Below are 26,682 nucleotides of genomic sequence, written 5' to 3' on the forward strand. Positions count from 1 at the left end.
ACTAGTGGTGGTGGGGAATCAACAAAGATATGGTGTTGGTAGGCCAGCGGGTTATTATAGAGGAAGGGAATTCAGAAATTTAATTGCTGTTGCCTCTTCTGGCAGGCCTACCACCTCTTTGACCTTGGAGAGCAATGCCAACCAATCACAGAACCTCACCTTATTACTCTGAAATGCCAGGCCGGTTCACAATAAATCTGAGGTAATGCATTACTTGATCATGGATGAAGGAGCTGACTTGGTATGTATCACAGAGACCTGGTTGGGAGAGGCTAGTGGTCCAGTTTGGTCCCAGTTTCCCCCAGAGGGTTACTCTATGGTGGAGCAGGTGAGAGGATGTGGGTAGGGAGGTGGGGTAGCTGTGGTCTATAAGAATACCATCTCCCTTACCAGGATCCCTGTCAGGGATTTGGGCTATATTGAATGTGTGTACCTAAGTCTAGGGACCAGGGATAAAATGGGACTTCTGCTGGTGTACCGATCACCCCGCTACCCAGTGGACTCCCTGACGGACCTGTTTGCTGAAATGGCATTGGAGTGGCCCAGGTTGTTGTTGGTGTTCAATGTTCAGTTTGGGCCTGGGTTGTTGGGAGTGGCCATGACAATTCTGGGCCTATCATAATTGGTCTCTGGACCAACAGATGATGCTGGTCATAAGCTCAGTTTGGTCTTTTGCTCTGATCAGGGCAGTGCTCCATGAGTGGGGACTCCTGTCATCTCCCCCATGTCATGGACGGATCACCATCTGGTTAAGGTAGAATTTACCTCTGCAGGGGTGACCTACCTCTGCAGGGGTGAAGGAGCTGTTAGATTGGTCCACCTGAGAAGGTTATTGGATCGGATAGGATTCCAAGAAGCCTTAGAAGGCTTAGGGTTGGCTCTGCTAGTGATTCTGTTGATGCTCTGGTGCAAACATGGAATAATGAACTGACTAGAGCAGTAGACGCAATTGCATCTAAGCATCCTCCAACTTGCTTTAAAGACAGCCCTGTGGTATTTGGATGAACTACGGGAGCTGAAGCGGCGAGGTAGATGACTAGAGCACAACTGGAGGAAGACTTGGCATGAGTCTGATCGGGTACAATACAGAGCACATTTGAAGACCTGTGCTCTGGCACTGTGGGCGGCAAAGAAGCAGTCCTTTTCTGTTCATATTGCTTCCACAAATTCATGTCCATCTGAGTTGTCTATGGTTGTGAGGGGGCTAGTATGTACCCCTCTCCCTTGAATTCAAACTTGGAACCATCGGTTACTCACTGTGACATTTTTAACAACTTCTTTGCAGATAAAATCTCTCACATTCGGGCCAAGCTGGATTCCACAGCTACTACAGAGTGTACGGTGGAGGTTTCCAGCAACTCCTTTTATGGGATTAGATTGGATCATTTTCAGTTTGTGACTCCTGAGGAAGTGAACAAACTGCATTGGACTGTGCGTCCTACAACCTGTTCTCTTGACCTTGCCCAACTTGGCTGATCTCATCTAATAATCATATTATCAGAGAGGGTCTGGTAAATATTATAAATGCTTCTTTGAAGGAAGGCAGGATGCCTCATCTTAAGGAGGCTATTATTAGATCACTTTTGAAGAAACCCTCGGAGTTAGCTAATTATAGACATGTTTCTAACTCTCCATGGTTGGGCAAGGTGATTTTGATTGATACAGATTATCTAGACCCATTTTAAACTGGCTTTCGTGTGGGCTATGGAGTTGAGACTGCCTTGGTAGGCCTAATGGATGATCTCCAACTGGCTAGCGACAGAGGAAGTGTGACTCTGATGGTTCTTTTGGATCTCTGTGGCTTTTGATACCATCAACCATGGTATCCTTCTGGATTGCCTAAGGGAGGTGGGATTGGGTGGCACTGTTATACAGTGGTTTTGCTTCTACCTCTCTGGTAGATTCCAGATGGTGTCACTTGGAGACTGTTGCTCTGCAAAGCAAGAACTAAAGTATGGAGTTCCACAAGGCTCCATACTGTCTCCAATGCTCTTTAACATCTACATGAAACCACTGGGAAAGATCATCAGGAGGTTTGGTGCTGGGTGTTATCAATATGCTGACGACACCTAGATTTACTTCTCCATGTCGACCTCATGAGGAAATGACATATCTTCCCTAAATGCCTGCCTAGAGGCAGTAATGAGCTGGATGAAGGATAACAAACTGAAGTTGCATCCAAATGAGATGGAGGTACTGACTGTGGGGGGTCAGGACCCAAGAGATGGTTTAGATCTGCCTATTACAGTCTCCCTGAAAGATCAGGTACATAGCTTGGGAGTGCTCCTGGACCCAAAGGTCTCCCTGGTTTCTCAGGTTCAGGCGGTGGCCAGGAGCACTTTTTATCATCTTTGGCTGATATGTCAGCTATGTCCATTTCTATAGGTAAATGACCTTAAAACAGTGGTACATATGCTGGTAACCTCCAGGCTTGACTACTGTAATGTGCTCTATGTGGGGCTGCCTTTGTACATAGTCCAGAAACTACTATTGGTACAGAATGTGGAAGCCAGATTGGTCTCTGGGATAACACAAAGTGATCATATAACACCAATTTTGAAAGAACTGCACTGGCTGCCAATATGTTTCTGGGTGAAATACACAGTGCTGGTTATAACCCTATAAAGCCCTTAATGGCTTGGGTCCAGGCTATTTAAGAGAGCACCTCCTTTGTCATGAAACCTGCCACCTTTTACGATCTTCTGGAGAGGTCTGGTTATGGTTGCCACCAGTTCGTCTGGTGGTGACCCAGGCTTTCTGTGTGGCTGACCCAGGGCTCTTATGCTCCCTGCTGAAATTAGAGCATCTCCTTCTCTGTTTGTTTTCAGAAAGACCCTCAAGTCTTTCCTGTTCTTGCAAGCTTTTAATTAGTATTAATTTTTAATAATTTTAATAATTTGTTTTATATCATTTGTATTGAGTTTTATGTATTTTAATCCATGATTTATAATAAAATTTGTACACCACCTAGAAATGTGTATATCAGGTGGTATAAAAATAATAAAACTCACATTTCTTTACCTTTTTTAACAATTAGTACATCCTTGTACTAAATCCTTGCACTGCGTAGACTAAGGAGACAACACTCTGTACAGTGGTTTTACAATAAAAATGGAGATATTTCCTGAAGATCTTTGATACAAACACTGGTCTCATTTATTTATTTCTCTATGTAAACCGCTTTGGTAACTTCTGTTGAAAAGTGATATATAAATGTTATTAATAGGTGTAGTTTTGTTACTGGGCTAGTCCTCTTACTGGTTTTGTTTGTTTACCTTTGCTCAGTTTACTTTCCATTTTTTCCAGTTGACAAGTAGTATAATTGAACAGACTTGTCCTGCTTTCCAGGTGTAGGACACAGAATAGCCAAATTGTTGCAAATGTTTGTGGTGCTGTGTTGCACTTCTCCACAGGACAAATATGTACGTAATGGGGTCGACATGAGTGTGTGTGATTACTAAAAGCTATTCTCATCAAAATGGTTTTGCAAGCTATTCTCATTAGAAAATGCTTTTGATTGTCTAGACACAATAAGACATCCATTGTGTTTGGATTACAGATGTGGCTCATTGTTCTTGTCTAAAGCTGAAGCAGTTCTTTGAGACAAATCCTTGTTGAATAACTTAGCCATGGGTGTGATGTTTTTATGGCAGAATATTTAAATGGCATTAGAAACCTCCTAAAGACATACAATTCTTAGATAATGGGGCAATATCTTACCTGTGACACGAAAGGAATTGAGGTAGCAGAATTACAGGAAATGTACAAGAAGTTTGTTCTAGAATGTCCCAGTGGATGTCTCTACTTGCATGAATTTAAGCAGTTTTTTGACATCACCAGCCAGAGCGAAGCATCTGAATATGCTGAGCGTGCATTTCGATCCTTTGACAGGAATGGGGTGAGTTTTATTTCAATATATAATTATAGGTAGTTCATGTGTGCATGCAATTAACTCTGTATAAAAGCTTATTGTCATTAGAAGTGCTATGCAAGAACTGTGTTGTTTGTTCTTCAGATTTTGGATCTGTTTTTAAAAGGCTATGCTTCTCATTGCTTTCTTTTAACATTTCAGGATAATGTGATAGACTTCTTGGAGTATGTAGCAGTTTTAAATCTGGTTTTAAGAGGGAAACTTGAGCACAAGCTGAAGTGGTCCTTTAAATTGTATGACACAGATGGGAATGGCTTTCTTGACAAGGCTGAACTAAGGAAAATGTTGAAGGTAAGAACTGATTGTTAAACAGGTGTTCCCAGTAATTTGCCATGGCAGACTTACATCAACAGATTGGTTGAGCTTCTTCAAATATAATTAAAAGAAATCAAAGCTAAATTAGCTGCTAGGCCATCTTTTTGCCCTAGGCCCAGGGTCAGATGAATAAATTATAAGAAAAAGAGAAGGACCTCATGACATGCTTTGAGATGCTAGATTGTTCCACAGGGGCCATAGAGAAGGGAGGAACATGAGAAAAATAGTTTTATTGACATTGTCAATGATACCTAAGTAGGAAGCCACACTTCTGCCCAGCTATGCTGACTGGGACATGGGAAGAAAGGCATTGATCCATGTTCTGCAACACAGTCCAAACTCTGTGTCGTGATATAGATATAAATATAAATTCTGGGCTGGAAAGTTAGCAAAAAGGAACTCCCATATCTTTTGGCACCTGACTGCAATTTCATAGACTGGCTGCCTGATTTTGAGAATTCTGATTGTAGAGAAGACCTTCAGAGTCACCATTTTTGGCCTGAACTTAATTGTCCCTTTAAAATTGTCCCCTGCTAACTTGGCAAAGAGGCACCTTTTAACATCGTGATTCTCTTTATTTAGCAGGGGGAGAGTAACTGGCCTTTTCCACCCCCAGCACAGTACCTCCAGTGATGGTTGCTGGTGTCTTATCTTAAGTTTCTTTTTAGATTGTGAGCCCTTTTGGGGACAGGGATCCATGTTGTTTATTTGTTATTTCTCTGTGTCAACTGCCTTGAGCCATTTTTGGAAGGGTGGTATAGAAATCAAATAAATAAATAAGAAATAAATAATTTAAAAAACCAAGGAGTATGTGAGATATATTGCTAAATTCTTCCCTTAGTTCATACTTGCTATTTATTATTATTTTTAAAACGGTGGATCTGTTATTTAGTATTATCTGAGCATCTAAAAGTCCCATTGAGGTCACTCAGAGTTTTTTAGAATGAGGTTGAAGAGAAAAATTAGTACCTTAACAGCTGTTCAAAAGATATTGATTTGTGGTTACTAAGATATGTGAGCATCATAAGCAGCTGTTTAGAATAATTACCTTTAATTTAAGGCTGCCCACAATGACACATACATCACATTGAATTCAGTGGATTTACTTGGGAGCCAGCATGGTGTAGTGGCTAGAGTGCTGGACTAGGACCGGGGAGACCTGGGTTCAAATCCCCATTCAGCCATGAAACTAGCTGGGTGACTCTGGGCCAGTCACTTCTCTCTCAGCCTAACCTACTTCACAGGGTGGTTGTGAAAGAGAAACTCAAGTATGTAGTACACCGCTCTGGGCTCCTTGGAGGAAGAGCGGGATATAAATGTAATAATAATAATAAACATCTTAGAATCATGCTGCATGTGCACAAATACACAAACGATTAGTCATAAAGCAAATCTATTTAAAATATTCTTTAATTTTGTGTAGTAAAATGAAGGAAGTTTGCAAACTAAACTGCATATAGCTAAAATTCTGGATGAACTAGTACTCCTTTAAGAAACAGAGATGACTGTCATGTTTTTAGTGTGTCTATACAGTCAAACAAGGATGGGCAAGAAATATGGATACTCTGATGTCAAACCCAGAGGAAGTGTGTGACCGAATATTTCAACGAATGGATGAAAACAATGATGGTAAATGTATTCATTGCATTCTCTGTGGATTTCTGAAAGTTCTTTAATATCTATGTCTGAATAAATATGTCACTGTACACTGACATCTATCTATGTTGCCAGCCAATCAGAAACAAATGACCTAGTGCCATAAAAGCAAAAGGCTTGGTGCCATAAAAGCAAAAGGCAAGGCCATTTCTGTGTTACTTGTGCTTTTTAGCTGTACATCTCAAGCAAAACAGAGTGCTTTTTAAAGAACAAATGGACACACAAAAGTTCTGACCATAATCACCCCAGGTCCTGCTCAGGTACCAAGAGTGGGCAACCTTGGCACTGTTTATGAAGACATATTTTTCCATACTGTACAGTAATAGTGGTTTTCAGACATAGCTCTTGAATGCTGCTCTTGCTGTGACACACAATAAGGTTGTTCACATGACCATTACTGGAGCGGAGGGGGAGGCAGGGGTGCACCTCTCGTCCACCTAGACAAGCATTCATTTTCTGTATGGTGCGCAGCTCACACACCCACACAATCCATGCTGCTTTGAGTGTGTGGATCTCTAGAGGCTGGTAAAATGAAGCCCAGCCTCCAGATATCCCTAAATGCACCACACGAGGAGCACAGTGCACTGAAGGATTTCCCCTCAAGCTGGACAATCTAGATGCCCACCTCTGTGTCCAGCAGCCTGAGCATACACATGACCACGGGCCTGGGTAAAAGGGCATACCTGCATCCTTTCCCCCAGATAAAAGTCTGGAGGAAGTTCCGTGGTTACCCAGGGAGGCAGCACTGGGATTGACCTCAATCCGTTGATCCTGGTGCTTCACATGAGCAGCACTACCCAGGTAGGGCTGCCCAGTTCTGGGTAGGGCTGCTCGGGTAAACAGCCTCAATATGATTTAAGTTCAACTGCTCGATATTTCAAGCAACATTTGTTCAGTTTACAGATAGTAAATTGTAACATTATTCGGCTTGCTTTTGTGTGCATAAGGATATGCTACCAGTCTCACAGGACTTAAACTAGCCAGGATAGAAGTCAGGAATTAGTGTTGCCACAACAGATAGAAGCCAGGGGGCTACTGTTTCCAAAAGCCCCTCTTTCCCCTGCAGCTTCCCATTTTAGCATAGCAGTTTAGAGAGAGCTGGTTTAGAGAGAGCTGTAACACTACGTCTCTGCTGGTGGAGAAATGTGCACCTTACTTTGCCTACTGCTAGATCTTCTCCCTCCCTGAAACTGTTCACCTCTGGCTGGAGGGACACACCACAGTTTGAGTGCCATTGGTGTAGCCCCATCCTGTGTTCCAGCTCTTGGTCACACTAGAGTGTGACAGAACCTTGGGAATTGGCTTTAGGTATATAAATAGTAGCTACTAGACTGGAATCAACCTGGAGTTAATGTGTCAGCATGAACTATATTTGGAGTGCGAAGGCAAGCAAAATCTGACCTTTGTATACAAACTACAAAATGCCTCCTTCATGGCTACATTATTTGATATTAGGTTAGAGTAAGCTCAGTTCTGTGTTCTTCCAGATCCAAAACGCTGAACAAATTTTGTACAAGTACAAAAATATCCTGCTTCCTAATGTCTGTGATTTGTCTTCACACCACTATGCAGAATGTAATTAATTCAGAGGATTATGATGGCTGATTTCCAGTCTTGTAAGACTGTTTTGACATTTAGGGAAGGATGGCCTGTCTGAGTCATGTGGAGAAGTCAGCTAAGCATTCCTGATAATACCTCAGCTGTTCGCCATGCTATATAAACAATAGAGCTTATCCAAAACAGACTTTTGCAGGAAATCTCCTTAGTTGCATAACTGCTTGTGGAGAAAGAACAACACAACTGCTAGTGCCTCACTGAATAGGCTCTTAGGAGCTTAAACATCAAAGCTGCAAGGAAAAAATTTTTTTCACTCAGATGCAAATAGTTGTTATGAAGTATAATGATTTTTTAAGGAAGTCAGTAGCCCTAGCATCAGGAAACTGCAAGTTCAGCATGTGTCTGTATACCTGCTGCTGTTCTTCCAGAGCCCTGCTCTTCTAGGACTGATAACCTGTTCAGTGGTCATGAGGGAAAAGTGGTGTAAAGAAAAAATATGCACCTGTTCCTCCCCTCCATTTCCATGCAATAGGGGGTCAGGCCTGTCAACCTGAGAACTGCATACATGTGCATTTTTTAAAATGGAGAAATGATGTATGGTTTCTTCAAACCACTAAATCTCATCTTATCTCCATCAATATGATGGAGACATATTGTCCACCATATGGGCATTATGCTGAATATACCATCATCATATTGTCAAAATCCAAATCAAAACACGTCAGGGTTCAATAAAACCAATCAACATAAAGCACCAAACTAAAATCTTTTATATAACTGATTATCATTGTCATTTAATGTGATAAAGTGTATATTAATATAAATCATTATCAATCCCTATTCTAATACAAATATACAAAATATTTAAAACCCACCATAAAAAGTACAAATACCCATGCATAATAAACATCTACATTCAATCGTATGCTAATAAAAATATGCATGCAATATGCTTGATGTAGTAAAAGCAGGAAAGCGCTACTGTATCTTCCTGTATACGTCTTCAGGAACCAATCTGCAAAATAAATAAGCAAGATACTATGAAAAGTACATATGTAGTGGGATCACAAGCCCAATCATTCATTTAAGATCTCAGTCTTGTATGTCAGATGTAATCTAGATGTTAGCTTCGTGAAACATCCTGTGCAGCTGAGTCAGTTTCTCCAAATGATGATCTGGGAGTTGCTGATGAAAGCCAAATGCATTTCAACCCTTCATTGGTCTTCTTCAGTGGCAGTAGTACAAAACTCCTTGTACTGCATCCAATAAAGACTGTATGTAAAAACACACCATATTGTTTGTTTCCAATATGTATCAATGCATATAAACCAAGCCTATAATAAAGAGACATTAGAAAAAACATCAATTTGAAACCAAACAAATATGTTATTCCTTTTGCTTTAGGAAGCTCTCTTTCTTTGAACATTTATAGCAACAGTAGGATAACAAATTGCTGCATCATAGAGAAAGTGTATTTCTTTCTGTACTGAATAACCCCAGCAAGAGCCAAGCCATCTGGGATTAGGTAGAAAGGTACAGCTCCCTGCCAAGTCTGCGTTCTCTTTAAAAGTTAACCATTTTGCAGTAGGTACAACTGCTGAATCAGCCTTTCTATCCTGCTAAGGGCATTGAGGAGGATGGTTCAGACCTTTGTGTGGAATGTGCCAGGAGTGCCGCAGTCTGTACTGGGATTCCTAAGAATCAATCCCCTGGCATGTGTTTGTTACCCCTGTTTTAAAGCAGGCTCATTGATTTTCTCTGAGGTATATGGTTTGATGACTGCAGTGGTAAACAGCTTCAGTATTTGGCAGAACCTCTAAACCATCAGTTTTCTTTATTTTTCCAGGAAAGCTCTCACTGAAGGAATTTCTTGATGGAGTGCAAAAAGATGACTGGATAAGGAAAATGCTACATCTAGACATAAATCCGACAGAATGGATTCTTGAACAGAAGAAGAAAAGGAAGGCAGATGTATCTGACAAAATACCAAAGAAAAAAGATACATGATCATGCCAACACTAGCACTGTAATGACATCAATTATTTTCTCAGAGAAGCAGTTTAGTTTCAGGAAATGAAAAGTTAAAAAAAATTAAAGCCTTTTTCTGAACCACATTATATTGATGAAAGATGGCAAGCCTTTGATTTACACAGAATTCTTTATTGGAGAATATTAGCTTGAGGTATTAGCCCTAGATTGGTAATGAGGTCATTCACACAATCGAAAACTGTGTTCAACCTGGGTTTGGGAGCTGTGTGTACTCCCAATTTTTGATTGTGTGGAAGCAAGGTTAGAGGAAAACCTGGGTAGCTTTTTCTCCTACCTTGCTTCCACACAATCACTTCTACCCAGGTTTTCCTCTAACCTTGCTTCCACACAATCAAAAATTGGGAGTACACACAGTTCCCAAACCCAGTTTGAACATAGTTTCTGATTGTGTGAATGACCTCACTGTCATTTACTAATGCAGATACTTCTGGTTACGTTTGATAAAAATTGGGATTACCCAGCTTTTGAGGTGCTGGTCATAATCTGTAAAGTCCTAAGCAGTTTGGACCCAGGTGTCTTCAGGACCGCCTGCTACAGGAGGGGCTCTGCTTTGCATGTTGACACTTCCAAGGTTTGCTTCATTGGTCTGCATGTGGAACAGGACATTTCTATGTTTGTACCCAGGCTTTAATGTTCCATCCTGTAAGCATCTTGGGCTGCCCCTTTCCTTCTGGCTTTTCAGCAACTGGTTACGATGTGGCTCTTCCACCAGACTTTTGAGACTGTATTATTTGGAGAGAACCTCTGTGCTGTTTGCAATACTTTATCAATTATGGTTTTATCGGTTGTAACTGTTTTTGCTGTAATGGTTTTGTTGTGAACTTTAGGGCATAGGTAAGAGGTGGCAAACCAATTTACAAATAAATACCAATCAAATTCTGCTTAGGATGAGATCTGGCTGGGGGTGGGGTGGCCATGGCATGGCTGCAGTTCCAAGTACCAAAGTAGTTTGTGAGGATTCACTCTTATGCCCTGCAGGCTGGGCTCTCTGGTCTAACCTTCTCCTTTGGTGCTGTAGCAGAGACTGACGAGCAGATTGCAGTTTAGAAGCTAGACCTGTTCCTAACGATTTTATCTACATCCTCTTGACTTCCTTGGCTTTGTGTATCCATCGAGGGTCCAGTTAGTCTCAACTTTGCACTTGTATCAGAATAAAGAGATAGCCTGGAACATTATATTGCTAGGGTTTCCAACTTAGACTGAAGCTATTCCTGATTCCCTCACCCCCAATATTATTTATTTATTTAATCACATTTATAAACCGCCCCATCCAGAGGCTCTAGGTGGTGTACAATAACTTTTAAAAAGACATAAAACCCACAATTAAAACGATGCTAAAACAATATAAAAACAATTCAAAAATGATTAAAACAATTTAAAAACAATTAAAATACTTTTAAAAACAACAACACTTTATAAGCCTTGGAAGGCAAAATAAATAGGTTTTTAGGGCCCTCTTAAAGGCCGACAGAGAGCCTAAACTGCGGATATCTGCCGGGAGTGCATTCCATAGACCAGGAGCAGCTGCAGAAAAGGCCCGGTTACAAGTTGCCACCAGATGTACCGATAGCAACTGGAGACGGACCTCTCCAGATGACCTCAACGAGCGATGGGGATCATACCGAAGAAGGCGCTCTCTAAGGTAACCCGGACTCAAGCCATTCAGGGCTTTAAAGGTAATAACCAGCACTTTGTATTTCGTCCAGAAACATATTGGCAGCCAGTGCGGCTGTTTTAAGACAGGCATAATATGGTCTCTCCGGATTACCCCAGAGACCAATCTGGCTGCCGCATTTTGGACTAACTGAAGTTTCCGAACTATGTACAAAGGCAGCCCCACGTAGAGCGCATTGCACTAGTCAAGCCCAGAGGTTACCAGCTGATGCACCACTGTTTTGAGATCGTTCTCTTCAAGGAATGGACGCTGCTGTCGAATCAGCCGAAGCTGATAGAAAGCGCTCCTGGCCATAGCCTCCACCTGAGATACCAGGGTGAGGCCTCGATCCAAGAGCGCTCCCAAGCTGCACACCTGTTCCTTCTGGGGGAGTATAACCCCATCCAGTACAGGAAGATCTAACTCATCCCTTAAATTCCAATCCCCAACAATGAGCACATAAATTATAATAAATAAATGAGCACATTTATTTTTCACATAAAGCCATTTAACTCTCCAAGATGGTTTTTCAGTATCAGTCTGGAGATTGATGCTGATTTCTGGAAACATCACCAGGTCAGTCCTGGATGGTCGGCAACCCTACGTTGAGGTAAAAATGAAACTAACTATTATTTCTCTCCTCCAACCTTAGACTTTTTGCATAGTGTAACACAGTGGTCCTAATGTTTATACAGTTAATTCCACACTATCCACCAAAAGGAGAAACATTGGCACTGCATTCCTAAGCTCACTTAGTAGGCCACAAGTCCCATGAACCCATTGGGCTGAGCAAACATGTTTAGTATTACAGTGTGGAACAACCTGTTATTCCAAGCTATTTTTAAAAGTGAGCTGTCAAGCAGCTACTATCTCCTCCTCCCCTAATTTGTACAGAACTTACCAGTGCTCAGTTCTGGAACATGTTTTCAATAGGATGGATAAAAATCAATGATTAAAAAACAAAAAAGTGTTCCACCACAGTGGAGAATCTCTAGTTTCCTCGGGCTTGCTTGCTTCATTTTTTTTTTAAACCTGAGAGGACCTCTAGTGGTAGTTCTATACAAATCCACGGCTCAAGAAGAAGAAAGCATGGCATGGAGATGGTAGGAGAATAATAATTTCTCAGTACAGTAGCATAGCTCAAGATGTGTGAAAAGATACACAGATCATCACGGAACATGTCAGATGCACAGGTTTAACTCCAGGCAACACTATAAATGGCCAAATCCTGTCAAATGGTGAGCACCTCCACCTTTATTCTAACAGCATTGTTCACCTGTCTATATGAATTGGGTGACACAGTCTCATAAGAACATACGAACAGCCCTGCTGGATCAGGCTTTTCCAGCTCAAAATGGTGCAAAGTAAGCGGGGTGTGGGGGAAGATATTTATAAAAGAAAAATAGTGTGAGCCTTTGTGGCAGGGACCTGTATGCTTACTCTGTGTAAAGAATCATATATATGGATAGTGCTGTATAAATGGGCGGATGAAGAGGTAGTAAACGAACTCAGATGAGGCATCTTTAAAAAGAAAGAAAGAAAAGAATAAGCCCCTCAAACTGCAATGAGCCCGCACGGCCGCAAGAGGTCGCTCGTTCAGCAGGTGGGTAGAGATGTTTGGCTACCTAAACGCCGAGAGAGAGGGGGCGGGTTTAATGGCCTCAGCGCCGCCTGTTCGCCCATTGGCTACGCTCTGAGTTGCACACGTGCTGACGTCTGCGAGGCTGCCGCACACCGCCGCCGCTACAGCGAAAGTCCTGGTGCGGGTGCCATGTCGCTGGTGAGGGGATGACGATACCGGCAGGCTTATGGGCTGCCTGGAGCGGGTCGAGGAGGAGCCGGCGACGCGGCCTGTAAGGAAAGGCCTCCACACATAAACCCCGCCCCTTACCGCTCCGGCCCCCCCTCGCCACGCCAGGTGAGTGCGGCACTCGCCGACCTCTCCCTTCCCCCAGCCCCGAGGCCTCCTTGCTCAGAGAAAGAGGGGCGCCCCTGGCCTCAACCGGAAGTGGTCTGCTTTCAGCCCCGCCCCTTAAGGGGGTGCGTCGGACCTGGCCTCTACCTGGCCCAGCCACCCTTTTCTTTTAAAGGGCGACAGTTCTAAAAATTTCCGGAGCGTAGAGGCTGCGCTGAAAAAGCAGCAGGTTTTCTTTTCCTCGCTTCGCACCCGATAACTCATAGAGCTTTATGGGGAGAGAGAGCTTTACAGAAGGTTGGCCCCTTGCATGTTTACTTGGAAGTTCCATAGAGCTGGGTGGAGCTTGCTCCCAAATGAGCATACATAGACCATTGCAACTTGGCCGGGGCGCCTCAAGCATACTTGAAAACAAGCCAACTCTGCCCCCAACCTCTTATTCGTAAAGTTCATGTCTGGATTCATGTCTGGAACAGGAGAGAAACACTTGCCGGTTGATCCTAAGTATGTCTGCTCAGAAGCAAGTCGCACTTGTTCCACAGTAAATGTGCTTAGGATTGCTAACAACTATCATACAAGATAGTTTCTCTCAAATCTGCTGTTGTAAGTCTTAATGGTGGCTGTTGCCTTACTCATTGTTTCAGGATAGTATGGCAGAAGGTGGATGGTGTGACTTTGAATTTGTCACACATGATGGGTATCCTTTGTTGGAAGGGAGCTAAAAACCAACTAGGAAGAAGTGCTGTAGGTGCACCTCCTGGTGCAGAATGTGTTCACCTAATGAGGCTGGGTAGCTGGATGAGAAATTCTGTGCCAGCTTGATGGAACAGTCATCAATGTTTCGTCTATGAGTGTGTTGCTGTTAGGACTGGGGCTATATAAATTGCCTATATACCCAGCTGCAATATAGAAGTAAAAGAGAAGTGGGACAGAAGATGCTAGTGTTTTTTTTAAATCACAGCAAAAATGTAAATAAATTAGAATATGCAGTTTGTTTTGGGAAATGATACCAAGACTTCTGTCTTGTGTAGGTTTTAACGTATACAGTGATCAAGTTGAGTTCATAGAGAGACATAGTAGAGCAGGCACATTTCTTTTTGGTTTTGTTTTGGTAGCAGAAGCAGAAGAGTTTAAAGAGGGGTTTCTACTTGGGAGGAGACAGTTGGCTTGCAGATTATGGAGTTCAGGGTAAAGCATTGCCCATCTGTGGCTTTAGTTTTCAAATACCATGCATGCGCTTGGGTATTATAAATAGTTCTGAGGCTTTGACATTGGTAATCTGAAGAGGAATCCATAATTGACAAAAAGTGACAAGTATTTCTCATCATGAGTTATTCTCCCCCACTCAGCCCCCCCCCCCTTTTTTAAGTTAAAGGAGCATTCCCATTGTCTGTTTCCTGTATAATGTTCAATTGAACTGACTGTGACTGTACAGTGTGGAAAAAGTTACTTTCCCCCATCTCCGCATTTTGGTTTATGTATATTAATAGATTAAAGTGGAGGGAATATTGTGAAGCTGTTGTCACGAGGCTGTTAGTTGCTCAAAACAACATCTCAAATGAATAACTGTTGCACTAGTAATAAGCTTAAATACAAACACAACTCTTAAATTGTCTTTTTTCTTCTCTACCAGATTTGCAAGTCTGGACCTTGATTCTTGCTTTTCAAAGCTGATGTAATCAGAACTTGTTTAGGACATTTTTAAGTAGTTAGAATTTAACATCTCTGAATCTTTATTCAGCTCTGTGCAGCCCAATCCTATTTATATTTACTTAGAAACAGGTCCCGCTTGCTGATATCCTGCCTATGGAAGCACTTGCAGAATGATATTGCACTAGAACAAAGCGATTGTCCTATCTACTTGAACTAAAATCTGGCCCTTGAATTCCAGATTAATGTTGTGCTACCTCAAGCATGCTACTTCTTTAAAAATTGCAAGCTTCATGTACAGATTTGCGCTGAACTGGTTTGGATGAGGTCTGAACTGGTTTGGTAGAGAGGAGAGTGGTGAATGGGATCTTTTAAAAAAAGGAGAGCAGATCCATGTGAATGCAGGTGCTGCATGCATGTACTTGGGACAAGTGCTGCCACAGCAGAAAGCTACATGCCTTGGTGGAGAGCAGGTAAGGACTTACTCTCCTTTTTTAAAAAGATCCCACTCGCTGCTCCCCTCCCCATGGTGCTGAACTGGTTCGAATCTCATCTGAACCAGTTTGCTGCTGAACCTCTGCACAAACCTCAGTGCACCTCAGTTCATGCACGTTCTTAACCACTATTTGATAATGGGCAGGTTTGGATAATACTTTCCCCCTAGAACCAACCCACATGATTAAAAGTTGGATGCACTGAGAATACACCCATCATGACATCTTTTACAGATGCTCCAATATTTTTCCAGCATGTTTCTTTATCACATGGGTCCCCCCCCCCCACCCACAACTGCCTCCTACATGCACTCATTGATGCGTATGTGGAACAGTGGTCTGGATAATTCCCCTTCCACCACACATTAAAGTAATGCACCAAGAGGATGTTGCAACATTCACAAAATATGCCACATGGGCTGGAAAAATATAGTCCAGAGTGGCCCAAATTCTGCTTTTCATGGTAAAATTGCATGCATCAGACTGAGTAACAAGAATATTATAAACTGTACATTGGAAGGGAAAATATGGCTATTTCTTTATATGTGGTTCAAAGAGATGTACAGTATGCACTTCACTCTGCTTGAGTGAAGCATTGGTGGACAACTGTTAACTCTTCCACTTGCAACAGATATTCTAATTATTAAATATACCTATCAATTATTAAATAAGCCTATCATGCAAAGTTGATATAATTGAATATTGTTGATTGCAGTGGTTAAAGTGTTGGACTAGGACCGGGGAGACTGGTCCATTTCCATTCAGCCATGAAACTCATTGGGTGACTCTGGGCCAGTTGCTTATCTCTCTGCCTAACCTATCTCACAGGGTTGTTGTGAGGATAAACATAACCATGTACACCACTCTGGGTTCTTCAGAAGAAAAAGTGGGGTATAAATTTTTAAAAATAAAAAGGCAGTTATCTATCCCTTTGGCACGAGATACCTGTTCCCCGTTGATGGTAAAGATAAAACTTCTTTAAAATAATTCCAGTAACATTGGGCGTATAGAGTTTCCTGCTTGTTTTGCAACAGTTGCCCATCCTGAAAAGTCAGTTTTATTATTAACATTTCTTGTCTAGCTAATAAGAGATACACAAGTGCTTGATTGGAGAGATTTTTCGGCTGGGAGATTCACTGAACCTGACTAAAGCTGGGTGTGGCAAGAGCTGTGCATTCTCTGGAGGTTTTAAGTTTCTTTTTCAGCAGCTCCTCACTGCTGCATAAAAAGCTGCTTCTGAAATTGTTGGAAGCAGCATTCCATGAAATATGGGAGAGCTGTTGTGTACAAAAGAAAGCTGAACGCGCTGCTGTATTCCTGTAAGCCTGTGTTCATCTTTAATGAGCCTCACAGGATTAGGGCCATTGTGAGAGAGTAAGCCATACTGGAATCATTGGAACATAATTTCATGTAATTGCATTTAGACGGAGTCTGAGGATTTGTACAGGCAAGCATGTAAACAGTAGTTGCTGTGGGGGGTTTTCTTTTGTGAGATGAGCTTTGCTTCCATCTGCCTTCATTCCTCAGATTACACATGTGTTTGACTCTGAATCCAACACTGAATCCAGTGTTGCTTGCCTCTGTATCCAACACTTTGCCTCTCTTGCTATGATTGAGAGGGGCTGTCCACTTTTCATTTTTTTAAAAAGTGCCTTACATATTGTGCATTTGGCAGTGTATTTATCTCCCATCCATTTTTAAAAAAACTGCTCTGGCAAAGAAGTGGCTTCTTGGTGTCACATGCACCAGCCAACCAGTGTTGAGCACAGTGAGCTTCTGCTAAAAACTAACAGAACCAGTTTCTCCTGAGGTTGATTGTGCAGGGAAGATTGCATGTCTGACCAGAATGGGATGAGTGCAGTTCCATAGCCAGTTCATCACCGTAGTTATATATGTTGCTCTCTGAGAGGGAAAAGTGTGATTTTTGCTGACATGGGGACAGCTAAGTATTTTGGGACAGATGAAGCTGGGTGCTTTACTCGTTCACCACCTTCCTCTTTTCCACATGAAACCTCCAGCCATTTTCTCTCCACGTCATAGCAAACGTGTCTGGAACCCCTGATGGAAAAGCAGCAAGGGGCAGGGTTTTGCAGGAAGAAAGACAGATGGAAGAAGGATTAAGCATTACATGATGCAGTGGGGAAATGACTTGAATAGCAAGCCAGAGGTTGCCGGTTTGAATCCCCACTGGTATGTTTCCCAGAACATAGGTAACACCTATATCGGGCAGCAGTGATATAGGAAGATGCTGAAAGGCATCATCTTAAACTGCGTGGGAGATGGCAAGGGTAGACCCCTTCTACCAAAGACAACACAGGGCTCTATGGTCAACACCGACTCGAGGGCACACTTTACCTTACCCACTAGTCACATCTCTTTCCCCGTTACTCCACCTCTTCAGTTATCAGCAGAGACTCAGGCCTCTGCACAGTGCTTAGTTCCAGCCTGTCCTGATTGATCATGACTTTCCAGCCCAACTCCTTGGTGAAATTTTTAACAAGATCCCCAGGCTTCAGTCTGGGGCATTAGATTGTTAAAACATATTTTCTGTTGCTGAGATGTTAAATAGTCTCCTTGACTAGATTCGACATATTTAACCAAGATAGTAACACTTTCTCTTTAAAATGGTTCTAAAAGCTATATATGGTTTTGTGATGCCGGAGGAAAGATACAAGATGGAGAGGAGAGCTGGTCTTGTGGTAGCAAGCATGAATTGTCTTCTTAGCTAAGCAGGGTCCACCCTGGTTGCATTTGAATAGGAGACTAGAAGTGTGAGCACTGTAAGATATTCCCCTCAGGGGATGGAGCCACTCTGGGAAGAGCAGAAGGTTCCGAGTTCCCTCCCTGGCTTCTCCAAGAAAGGGCTGAGAGAGATTCCTGCCTGCAACCTTGGAGAAGCTGCTGCCTTTCTGTGAAGACAATACTGAGCTAGATAGACCAATGGTCTCATTCAGTATATGGCAGCTTTCTATGTTCCTATGTTCCTAATGTAAGCCATATATACTCTCTGTGCCTGATTCTTAGACTGTTCAAGGCTTGAAGCAGGGCTTTACAAATCTGAGGTGCCAGGGAGCCATTGCACCTTGAAATTTAACTATGGCACCTGAATATTCAGAGGCTGAATTATTTAATAAAATCCTAATTTATCCCAGGCTGTTCTGTTTCTGTTCTAAGGATGTTTCTTGTAAATGAGATAAAGAAATGCCCATTTATCTTCTCCCTCCACCGTGTCATTAAGTCTGGTAATGTTGTTGCCTGTCCATTGTTTGGTTCCTAAATGTATGTTCTGCCTCCTAGATCAAAGAAAACTTGTAAAGATCTGAGCAAGGGTTATAACTGATGGAGATGCAGTGTTTCAGTTAATTTTGCTTCAAAGTGTAGGAATCTATTTTCTTCCTACCTGGCAGAATTAAGCTACATTATTTCAACAAAACAAAACAGCATTTTCCTAATCATATCAAATGGGCAGCTTCAGTTTTTTTGAGTTTGAAGTACAATTTCAGCACATTGAAGTTGATCGAGTCTGGGACTTCTTATTGGCAGCAGGTTATCTTGAGTCTAATTGTCAAAAGTACCCCTAGGTTTCTAAAAGGCTGTTGAGTTTTTGATTTCCTATGAATAACCAGTCAGTAATGCATTGCACTGAATTTTGACAGAAATGATCAGATTTTTTGAGATGCAGCATAAGTAACTGTGCTTTCTATAACTGTTCCGTTTGATCCTGTTTTGTTGTTCAATTCTCAGGAGATGGCAGTGGTAAGGACTGCATTTTCCAGCATGGCCTAATTAACCAGCTGTGCTCCTTTCTCTGCTTAAGATTTGGCTTCAGTTAGCAGTTCTGGAGTAATCTCCCATCTAGATTACTACAGTGCACTCTGCATATGGCTGCCTTTGAAGACTGCTCAGAAGCTGCAAGTGATGTTGAATGCAGAAGCCTGCTGGTTAATGGGAGTGGGACACAGAGAGCTTATGCCTCTGATCCTGGCTCTTCTACACTAGTTGCCTCTTTTGCTTCTGGGAATAGTTCAGAGTACTGTTCTTCACCTTTAAAGCCCAAACAGTCGAACACTATATACCTTCTATACTTGCTCCTATATGCCCTTCCTCATGGTTAGATCTTCAGGAGAGCTTTGTTCCATGTCCCATCCTTTGCAAACCTGAGGTCAGTGAGCTTACAGGTTCGGCTTTCTTGAGGAACATACTTCCTTGGTGTCTGTCTCCCTGCTCTATTGTCATTTGTCTCCCTTCTCTATTGTCAATTGCTCTATTGTCATTTGTTTCCCTGCTCTATTGTCATTTCCCTTCCCCATTCTTTAGGTCATTTCTCTTTTTCTGTCTGCTCCTTCATTTATCTAGCTGTGATATTTAAGCAGGGATTTTAGGTTATGTTGTTTTATGCATTTTTAATTACTGTTTTATATGGCTTCATTGCCTTGTTGTGTTCTTTTGGCAGAAAAATGTGGCTTAAAATGATTGAAATAAATAACTGACACTGAAATGACTGATGTAAAATAATACTTATATATACTCTTTTATAGCCATCTTAAAACTATGTGGAAATGGGGCAATGGTGATGATTTAACCCCTAGATCTGGAGTAAGTATCTTTTTGAAAAAAGCTTTCTTTTCAAATGTTATAAATTGCAATGTGCAGCTTTACAATAAACGCTTTTACTAGTTGTTTTGTAGACTATGACAAATGAAATGTTTCTGTGCAATTGGTATTTCATTCTCAGCATCAAAGGAAATAGCATTGGTCTGTTTAGATTGTCTTTGTATATTTTAAAGTAAAAAGCACAGTCTCCCTATCATATTTATATGGAAGCTGGCTTTCATCCATGTTTCCCTAGCTGAGTGGGTAGTTGTGTGCGTTAATTGGTGTTGCACACATGATTCCACTTCCTGATTCAACAACTGGGACAACACATGCATATTCCTCAAAAGAAAGCTGAAATATTGCCAAATGGCTGCTTGGGGCTGGATCTACATAACTGATTAGTAGAGTTTCAGCTTTCTAAAAGGTATGCATAGTCACCTTGAGCATTGCAAACTTTGTTGCACCAGACCCAGAAATAATTAATGTTGAATGTAGCTTTTTGAATAGTAGGTTGATGCAAAAAAATGTGTGTTGCATGTTTTGAGCTATATGCTTTTCATCAGAGGAAAATAATTAAGAATTAAGCAAGATACCAAGGCAAGAGGTATCTTTTGGAACACGATTATTTCTTAATTCTTTCCCCCCGATGAAGCTCATATAGTTTGAAATGCATTGGGATTCTGCAATAAATGCACATTTTTCTGCACCAATCCTACTATTCCTCCTTTTTTGACTCAGTTTTTGTTTTTCCTGTGTGACTTTTTGAATGCTAGCAAATTGCTTCAAGGTGCATCAAGAAAACTGTCCAAAATATTTAGACTTAAACTGTAGATTCTAGAAAGGGGAATGACTTAAGAATTGTCAGTGATATATTTTGCAGCGAAACACACATGGTAGAGCACCTGCCCACACTACTTTGTGTGTGTAACCACCACTGGGACTGCTGCAGAAAAGCACACTTCTGCTTTGATGTAAAGGTGCACAAATGCCGTTGTGTGACACACATAATTTCCAGTGGGCATTGTGTTGCTCAGCTGCGTTTGAGCAACTTTAAGTCAAAGCAGAATTGCTTTGTTCTGCAACAGCCCCGATGGCGCTTACACACACACACACACACACACACACACACACACACATATATATATATATATATATATATATATATATATATATATATACCAGCACAGGTGCATGCACCACTGCCTGCATTGTGCTGCTCAGTACATGAACCACTAAGTGTACTACTAGCTCTCATTTTTGTAGAGTAGGCAGATCTGTGAGCCCAAAGGAATGTGTGTGTATAGCTGTTTTCTCTATTGAAGTCAATAGGACAGCCCAGACTGGCAGTAGATCTTACTGTATATATTGCTCTTCCTTCAGAAAATTGCTGGATTGGGGCACTTACATTGAAGAATTGGGGAGGTTTATCCTGCAGTTCTCTTGTTATATTGAAAGTTGGGATATTTTATGTTCCAAGAATATATGAATATTGTTTTGCCTTCATTATTTTGGTTGTTGAGAAATGAACTCTCATATCTCTAGGCTCATGGGATTTCCCAAGCAGCAAGCATGTCAGTGGCCGATTTAACTGAACAGCTGGCTCAAACAGAACAGCTGGTAACACAGCTCAAGGAACTTGTCAAGGAAAAGGATAATGAGTTACGCAATAAACAGCAACAATTAAAGGTATTGTGTGTGTTCATCAAGATTGTGTCTTTACAAATGAAAATGAACTTCTCAGTTGCCCTGTGTGCTAGCTGCTTTTCCTGAATACTGGTTTCTAAAATTTATTTCAGAATAAGGCCTCAAACAGAAACTATAATTAACAGGTGCAGCTATCTTCTAGTTTATTTTAAGTTTCTGTAACTTGCCAGATTTGGTTGTCACTCAAAATGCAAATGTTTTTCAAGTATGGACAGATGCTGTTGATAAACCCAGGGTTAAAATTATACATTACATTCTGAACTGGTAACTGTAGCATACAACTCAGGCCCAAGGCCACCTGTCTTGGAATAATAGTCTTCTAATGCCAATTAGCTTTGTATTTGGATATTTTTATATACTTAGGTCTTGATATATTTTTAATAGTTATACATTTTATGTGTAGATTGCATTTTGGTTAAAAACAAACTCTAAATAATTTGTAGGAAGAAAAAGAAGCTTCTGAAACTAAGATTTCTAAATTAAAACTACAAAACAAAGCCAGAGTAACATCATTAACTTCACAATTAGAGGAACTTAAGAAGCAAATACCAGGAACTGGAACACAGGAAGGAAAATCTGAGCAAAAAAGAGTGAGTTCTATCCTTATGAATTCAAATGGTAAATTTCTTCAGAGCAAGTAAATAATATGTTTTAAAATTCTGCTCCTTTTACTTCCACAGGCCACATACCAGTATTATTCAAGGAGAAATTAGTGAATATTTTCAGGATTTTAAATGAACTGTTTTCCTGCCTACTATAGTATAGGACCAAACCATAACCTTTCATTTTGAATTGTTCTTGTTTATACTTAAGTCAAATTCTGCAACTCATTTATTTTATTGTCTTTTGGATGAATCCCTCAGGTCTTGAAAAGATCTCTAAAACACACATGGTTTCTCTGACTGGGAAACATAAAAAAAAAAAACCCAGCTATCCTATAGTATTGTCTGTCTCTGATTTTCAGGTTTTCATTTTTAGGTCTGTAAAGATGGTGATCGGGACAATGCTGCTGCAAATCGTGGAAAAATATTGGTACTTAAAAAGAAAGTTGAAGAACTAGAAATGCAGAATGCCCAAAAAAATGAAGAGCTACAGAAAAAGGTACAAAAGCATGTACTGTGATGATTTTTTGTTTATCTTTACTGTTGCAGACTGTCTGGTAATGTAATGGAGGGTTGACACATTCATTTTCTCTTTGTTAGAAATAGAGTGAAATAGAATGACCTTCTAATTTTTGTCCAAATGTTGCTTAATTTTTTTAATTTTCTGGACTTTTGCATGTATTCTACAATAGTACGTGGAAACGACAGTTGCTGATTTACAGCCGATTACGTAATATTTGGTAATAATTTATTTGGTAATACTTTACCAACTATTTGGTAATACAAGGGAGATATTTTTCACTCCCTTGGAACAGAAGTATGCATACAACTGGAGCATTATTAGTGTGTTTTTAGATATTCTGAGGCAAGACCTCAGATGTGCGTATTCTTACTGACTATAGAATATTAAGAACTTCTGAAGTGAAAGACCAGGTTCATAGCTTAGGGATGCTTCTGCACTCAACTCTGTCCTGGCACAGGTGGCAGCAGTGTGCAGGTGTGCCTTTTACCAGCTATAGCTGGTACAGCAGCAGAAACCCTACTTGGAGAAGTCAGACCTGACCTCAGTCACTTATGTACTGGTAACATCCAGATTGGATTACTGCGATGCACACAACGTGGGGCTGCTCTTGAGGATGGTTTGGAAGCTTCAGCTGGTCCAGAATGCTGCTGCAAGGATGCATGTGGGTGCTATTCACTCCTCAAGCATCACAGCCATCTTACATCAGCTTCACTGGCTGCCAGTTTGCTTCCAGGCTGGATTCAGTGTGCTGGCTTTGATCTTTAAAGCCCTACTTGGCTTTAGGCCAGGGTCTCTGTTGGGCATTCACCCATAAGAATCTGCCAGGGCCCCTAGCTTATCATTTTGAGTTCTGCTTGTGGCCCTGCTTTTGACTTAGATTTGGTTGGCAGTGACAAGAGGCAGGGCCTTTTTGGTTGTAGTCTCTCGGTTATAATACCCTCCCAGAAGAATTTCACCATGTTCTCTTCCTCAGGTTTTTAAAAAAAGTTCTTAAAACCCACCTATTTAGAGAGGCTTTTAAAAAGTCTTTTAACTATGTTCAGATTGATTTTTAATTGAATTTGTTTCAATTTATTCTGTGCTTTGTTTTATTGTTTTAAATTTTATGTCACTTCTATTGTGAGCCACCTCGAGCAGTATTGTACTGGAGGGTGGGATATAAATATTTAAATATTTTAAATAAATAAATAATAAATGAAGTGTTCATGGTATTGATATTCCAAGGAAGAAGTGTGGTATCAATTCCAAGGCAATCAATACCTGACTTATTTATACTAAATTGTGACCAGCCATAAACGTTATCTTATAGTTATCAAAACTGAAGACACAACTGTCACTTCCAGTTAACTGAAAATTATTCAGTCAACTCCTGATAGGGATATGCGAATGAATTCGGGTACAAATCTAACTGATTGGGGTGATTTAGAGACAGAACAAATCGCTCCTGTGGTCCATTGTCTAGATTCGAATCCAAATTGAATCCTGCCAGATTAGATTCAAATCGTTTTGAGATTTGGATTCCTCCTATTAATTTCCTCAGATTCCCAGCTTTCATTTAAAAAGAAAGAAAAAGAAAATAGCTAAGATCTAGCCCTTGTAGAAGTGAAGTTATGGAGCAAAATGTGTAGTCACTATTTTTCAAGTGTTTGGATTCTTTGGTGCAAAGAACCTTTCCTCAGTGAATGCCTATGAGGATTCATTACACACCTTGATTTCTTCTATTCATTTTGACTGTCTTTGGACAGTACCAACTGTCAACTGCCATGTGGCAACTACACCTGCCTCCCACCTGCAAGGCAGTGGGGTACTACTCAGTTTAAGTTCTAGGATTTTTTTCAATTTTTTCAAGACTCCTTGGCTTCCAATAACCTTTCCTTATAATGAATCATTATGAGGATTCATTACACACCAAAGAATCTAAACACCTCAAAAATTCCTAAAATATAAACTGAGTACCCCAGAGTGTGTGTGTGTGTGTGGGGGGGGGGGTGTAGTTGACACATGGCACTTGGCAGTTGGCACTGTCCAATGACAATAAACATGAATAGAAGAAATGAAGGCATATAATGAATCCTCATAGGGATTCAGTTGTGAGGAAAGTTTATTAGACACCAAAGAATCTAAATGCTTCAATATTCCTAAAAATTAAACTGAGTACCCCACTGCCTTGCAGGTGTGTGTGTGTGGAGGGGGTGTAGTTGCCACCTGGCAGTTGGCACTGTCCAATGACAGTCAAAATGAACAGAAGAAATGAAGATGTGCAATGAATCCTCATAGGGATTCATTATGAGGAAAAGTTATTATCCACCAAAGAATCCAAACACTTGAAAAATAGTGACCACACATTTTTCTAGATAAATCCACTTCTAGAAGGGCTAGAGCATAGCTTAAAAAAAATTAAAGCAGGGATCCATGTTAGGGTTAAGATATGATTTCTTTGAATCCCCATTATTTCCTATGGCAGAAATATACAAACTCAGTAAAAACTAAAATAAATCAACCAAGTGCCCCCCTGCCTTGAAATTTGGGTGGTAGGTGTCACCAATGGGTACTTACCCACCAACCAAATTTGGTGCCCTTAGGTCCTTTATAAGTGGTCTGAATAAATCCAAATCAAATCAAATCCAAATTGATCTGGGGTGATTCGGGGGGACAGATTTGGACACAAAACAAATCAGAGGTGATTCGATTTGTGCACAAATGGAATAAAAAAAATCAGTTCATGCACATCCCTACTTTCTGAAGTGATACCAGTAAGGTTGAGCCTTGTTAGTAAGACTCAAATACCTCACATAAGTGGTAAAAACAAGAGTTGCTCATCATATCCAAAGCAGCTGTCAGGTGAAAGGCACTCAGCCATTTTAGCTCACTGAAATTGGAAAAAGAAAACTCCTAAAAGGAGTTTGATGTCTTTACAGAATGGGGGGGAAAGGAAGACAATGGTGATAAATGAAGGAGGCTTTTGTGCATTAGTTACCTAGTGAGAGAACAATAAATAAAAGAGTAATCAAAGTTGTTGGTAAACGATTTCTGATGAAGGCTTGATTTTGTTTCCAGATTGCTGAATTAGATGCTGCACATCAGCGGGGAGCGGAAATGGATGCCATGCTTGCTGAGAAGCAAAAAAAACTAGCTGAAAAAGAAGCCTACATAATTGACTTACAGCTAGCCTGTGGATCAGCAAATGATGCCAAAGAAGTACTAGTCAGTAACAGTGAATTAAAGGTGTGCTTTGTGAGCCTATAGATACAAGTGCTATCTCTCCCTCCCCTAGAGTTGTTCATCTATGGATGTGGCAACTTCTGCAGCATGCTGAGCCGTGTGAACAAAAGTGCAAGCCTTTAATTGCTGCTGATAGTAAAGTAATACTTTTGCTGTTGCTTTTCCAGTAAACCTGATAAATATTTAGTTGTGCATGCCATTAATCCTAACTGCATGGTTCTCATGCTAGTCTTTTAATTGTCCTTTCATGAACTTCAAAGAATCAGCTTTCTGCAAAGGATACTTCATTGCAGAGCATGCAGATCCTAGTACAAAATCTTACGAAGAAAGTTGGGGACAGCGAAGAAAGATGTAGCCTTCTCCAAGAACAAATTGAAAATCTTAAAAGCATTCAGAGCAAAGAGAAGGACCATTTCCAGGAAAGAGAAGCCATGTATACACAAAATGTAAGTAAGTCTAACCTGCTTTTTGTCATTGATCCCTGAAGTGGCTTTTACAGTATTGGAGAAAAAAAGGAATAAACACATTAACCTTTCACTTAAACAAAACAAAGCACCACCATAATACCAGCTACCTCTCAGGACATTTGGTGTTGGATGGCTCTGTGGCCAGGAAGTGGACAGTCTAGCGGGAGTAGCCATCTAATGTGTCCACCCTTCCTCCCTTTCTGTTTCTTTCCTTTCCTTTTTTTTGCTTGCTTGCAAGACACTGTTAAAAATGTTACATACTTTCAAATGTAAAGTGGGCATTATTAAAATACTCTGTATTGTAGAGTTCTCTGGAGTAGATAGCAGTTTGTTTCCAACCAAAATGC

The 26,682-nt window shown here is 40.9% G+C and overlaps 2 protein-coding genes across 2 annotated transcripts in view; both read left to right on the forward strand.

Annotated features, from left to right (window-relative positions):
• The first annotated feature begins 219 nt into the window (after positions 1-219).
• LOC128327795 (guanylyl cyclase-activating protein 2-like) lies at positions 220-9,576 on the forward strand. Its single transcript, XM_053257053.1, has 4 exons — positions 220-3,898; positions 4,073-4,222; positions 5,767-5,875; positions 9,306-9,576. The coding sequence occupies exons 1-4, from the start codon at positions 3,704-3,706 to the stop codon at positions 9,464-9,466; spliced, it is 615 nt and encodes a 204-aa protein (XP_053113028.1). The 5' UTR covers positions 220-3,703; the 3' UTR covers positions 9,467-9,576.
• Positions 9,577-12,941: 3,365 nt separating this feature from the next.
• Positions 12,942-26,682, forward strand: part of LOC128327785 (golgin subfamily B member 1-like) — a 98,630-nt gene continuing 84,889 nt past the window's right edge. The window contains 7 exon segments of the mRNA XM_053257042.1: positions 12,942-13,080; positions 19,760-19,817; positions 21,360-21,503; positions 21,965-22,111; positions 22,500-22,622; positions 25,704-25,871; positions 26,129-26,314. Coding sequence (XP_053113017.1) covers positions 19,773-19,817; positions 21,360-21,503; positions 21,965-22,111; positions 22,500-22,622; positions 25,704-25,871; positions 26,129-26,314 — 813 coding nt within the window. The 5' untranslated portion in view covers positions 12,942-13,080; positions 19,760-19,772.

Source organism: Hemicordylus capensis, chromosome 1 (genome assembly GCF_027244095.1).
Source record: "Hemicordylus capensis ecotype Gifberg chromosome 1, rHemCap1.1.pri, whole genome shotgun sequence".
In the NCBI taxonomy this organism is placed as follows: Eukaryota; Metazoa; Chordata; class Lepidosauria; order Squamata; family Cordylidae; genus Hemicordylus; species Hemicordylus capensis.

Bases quoted from the DNA above. Each gene is read 5' to 3' on its own strand.
- LOC128327795 (XM_053257053.1), top strand. From the start codon at position 3,704: ATGGGGCAATATCTTACCTGTGACACGAAAGGAATTGAGGTAGCAGAA. The intron at 3,899-4,072 runs GTGAGTTTTATT...TTAACATTTCAG, and splicing joins GATCCTTTGACAGGAATGGG to GATAATGTGATAGACTTCTT. The intron at 5,876-9,305 runs GTAAATGTATTC...TTATTTTTCCAG, and splicing joins AATGGATGAAAACAATGATG to GAAAGCTCTCACTGAAGGAA.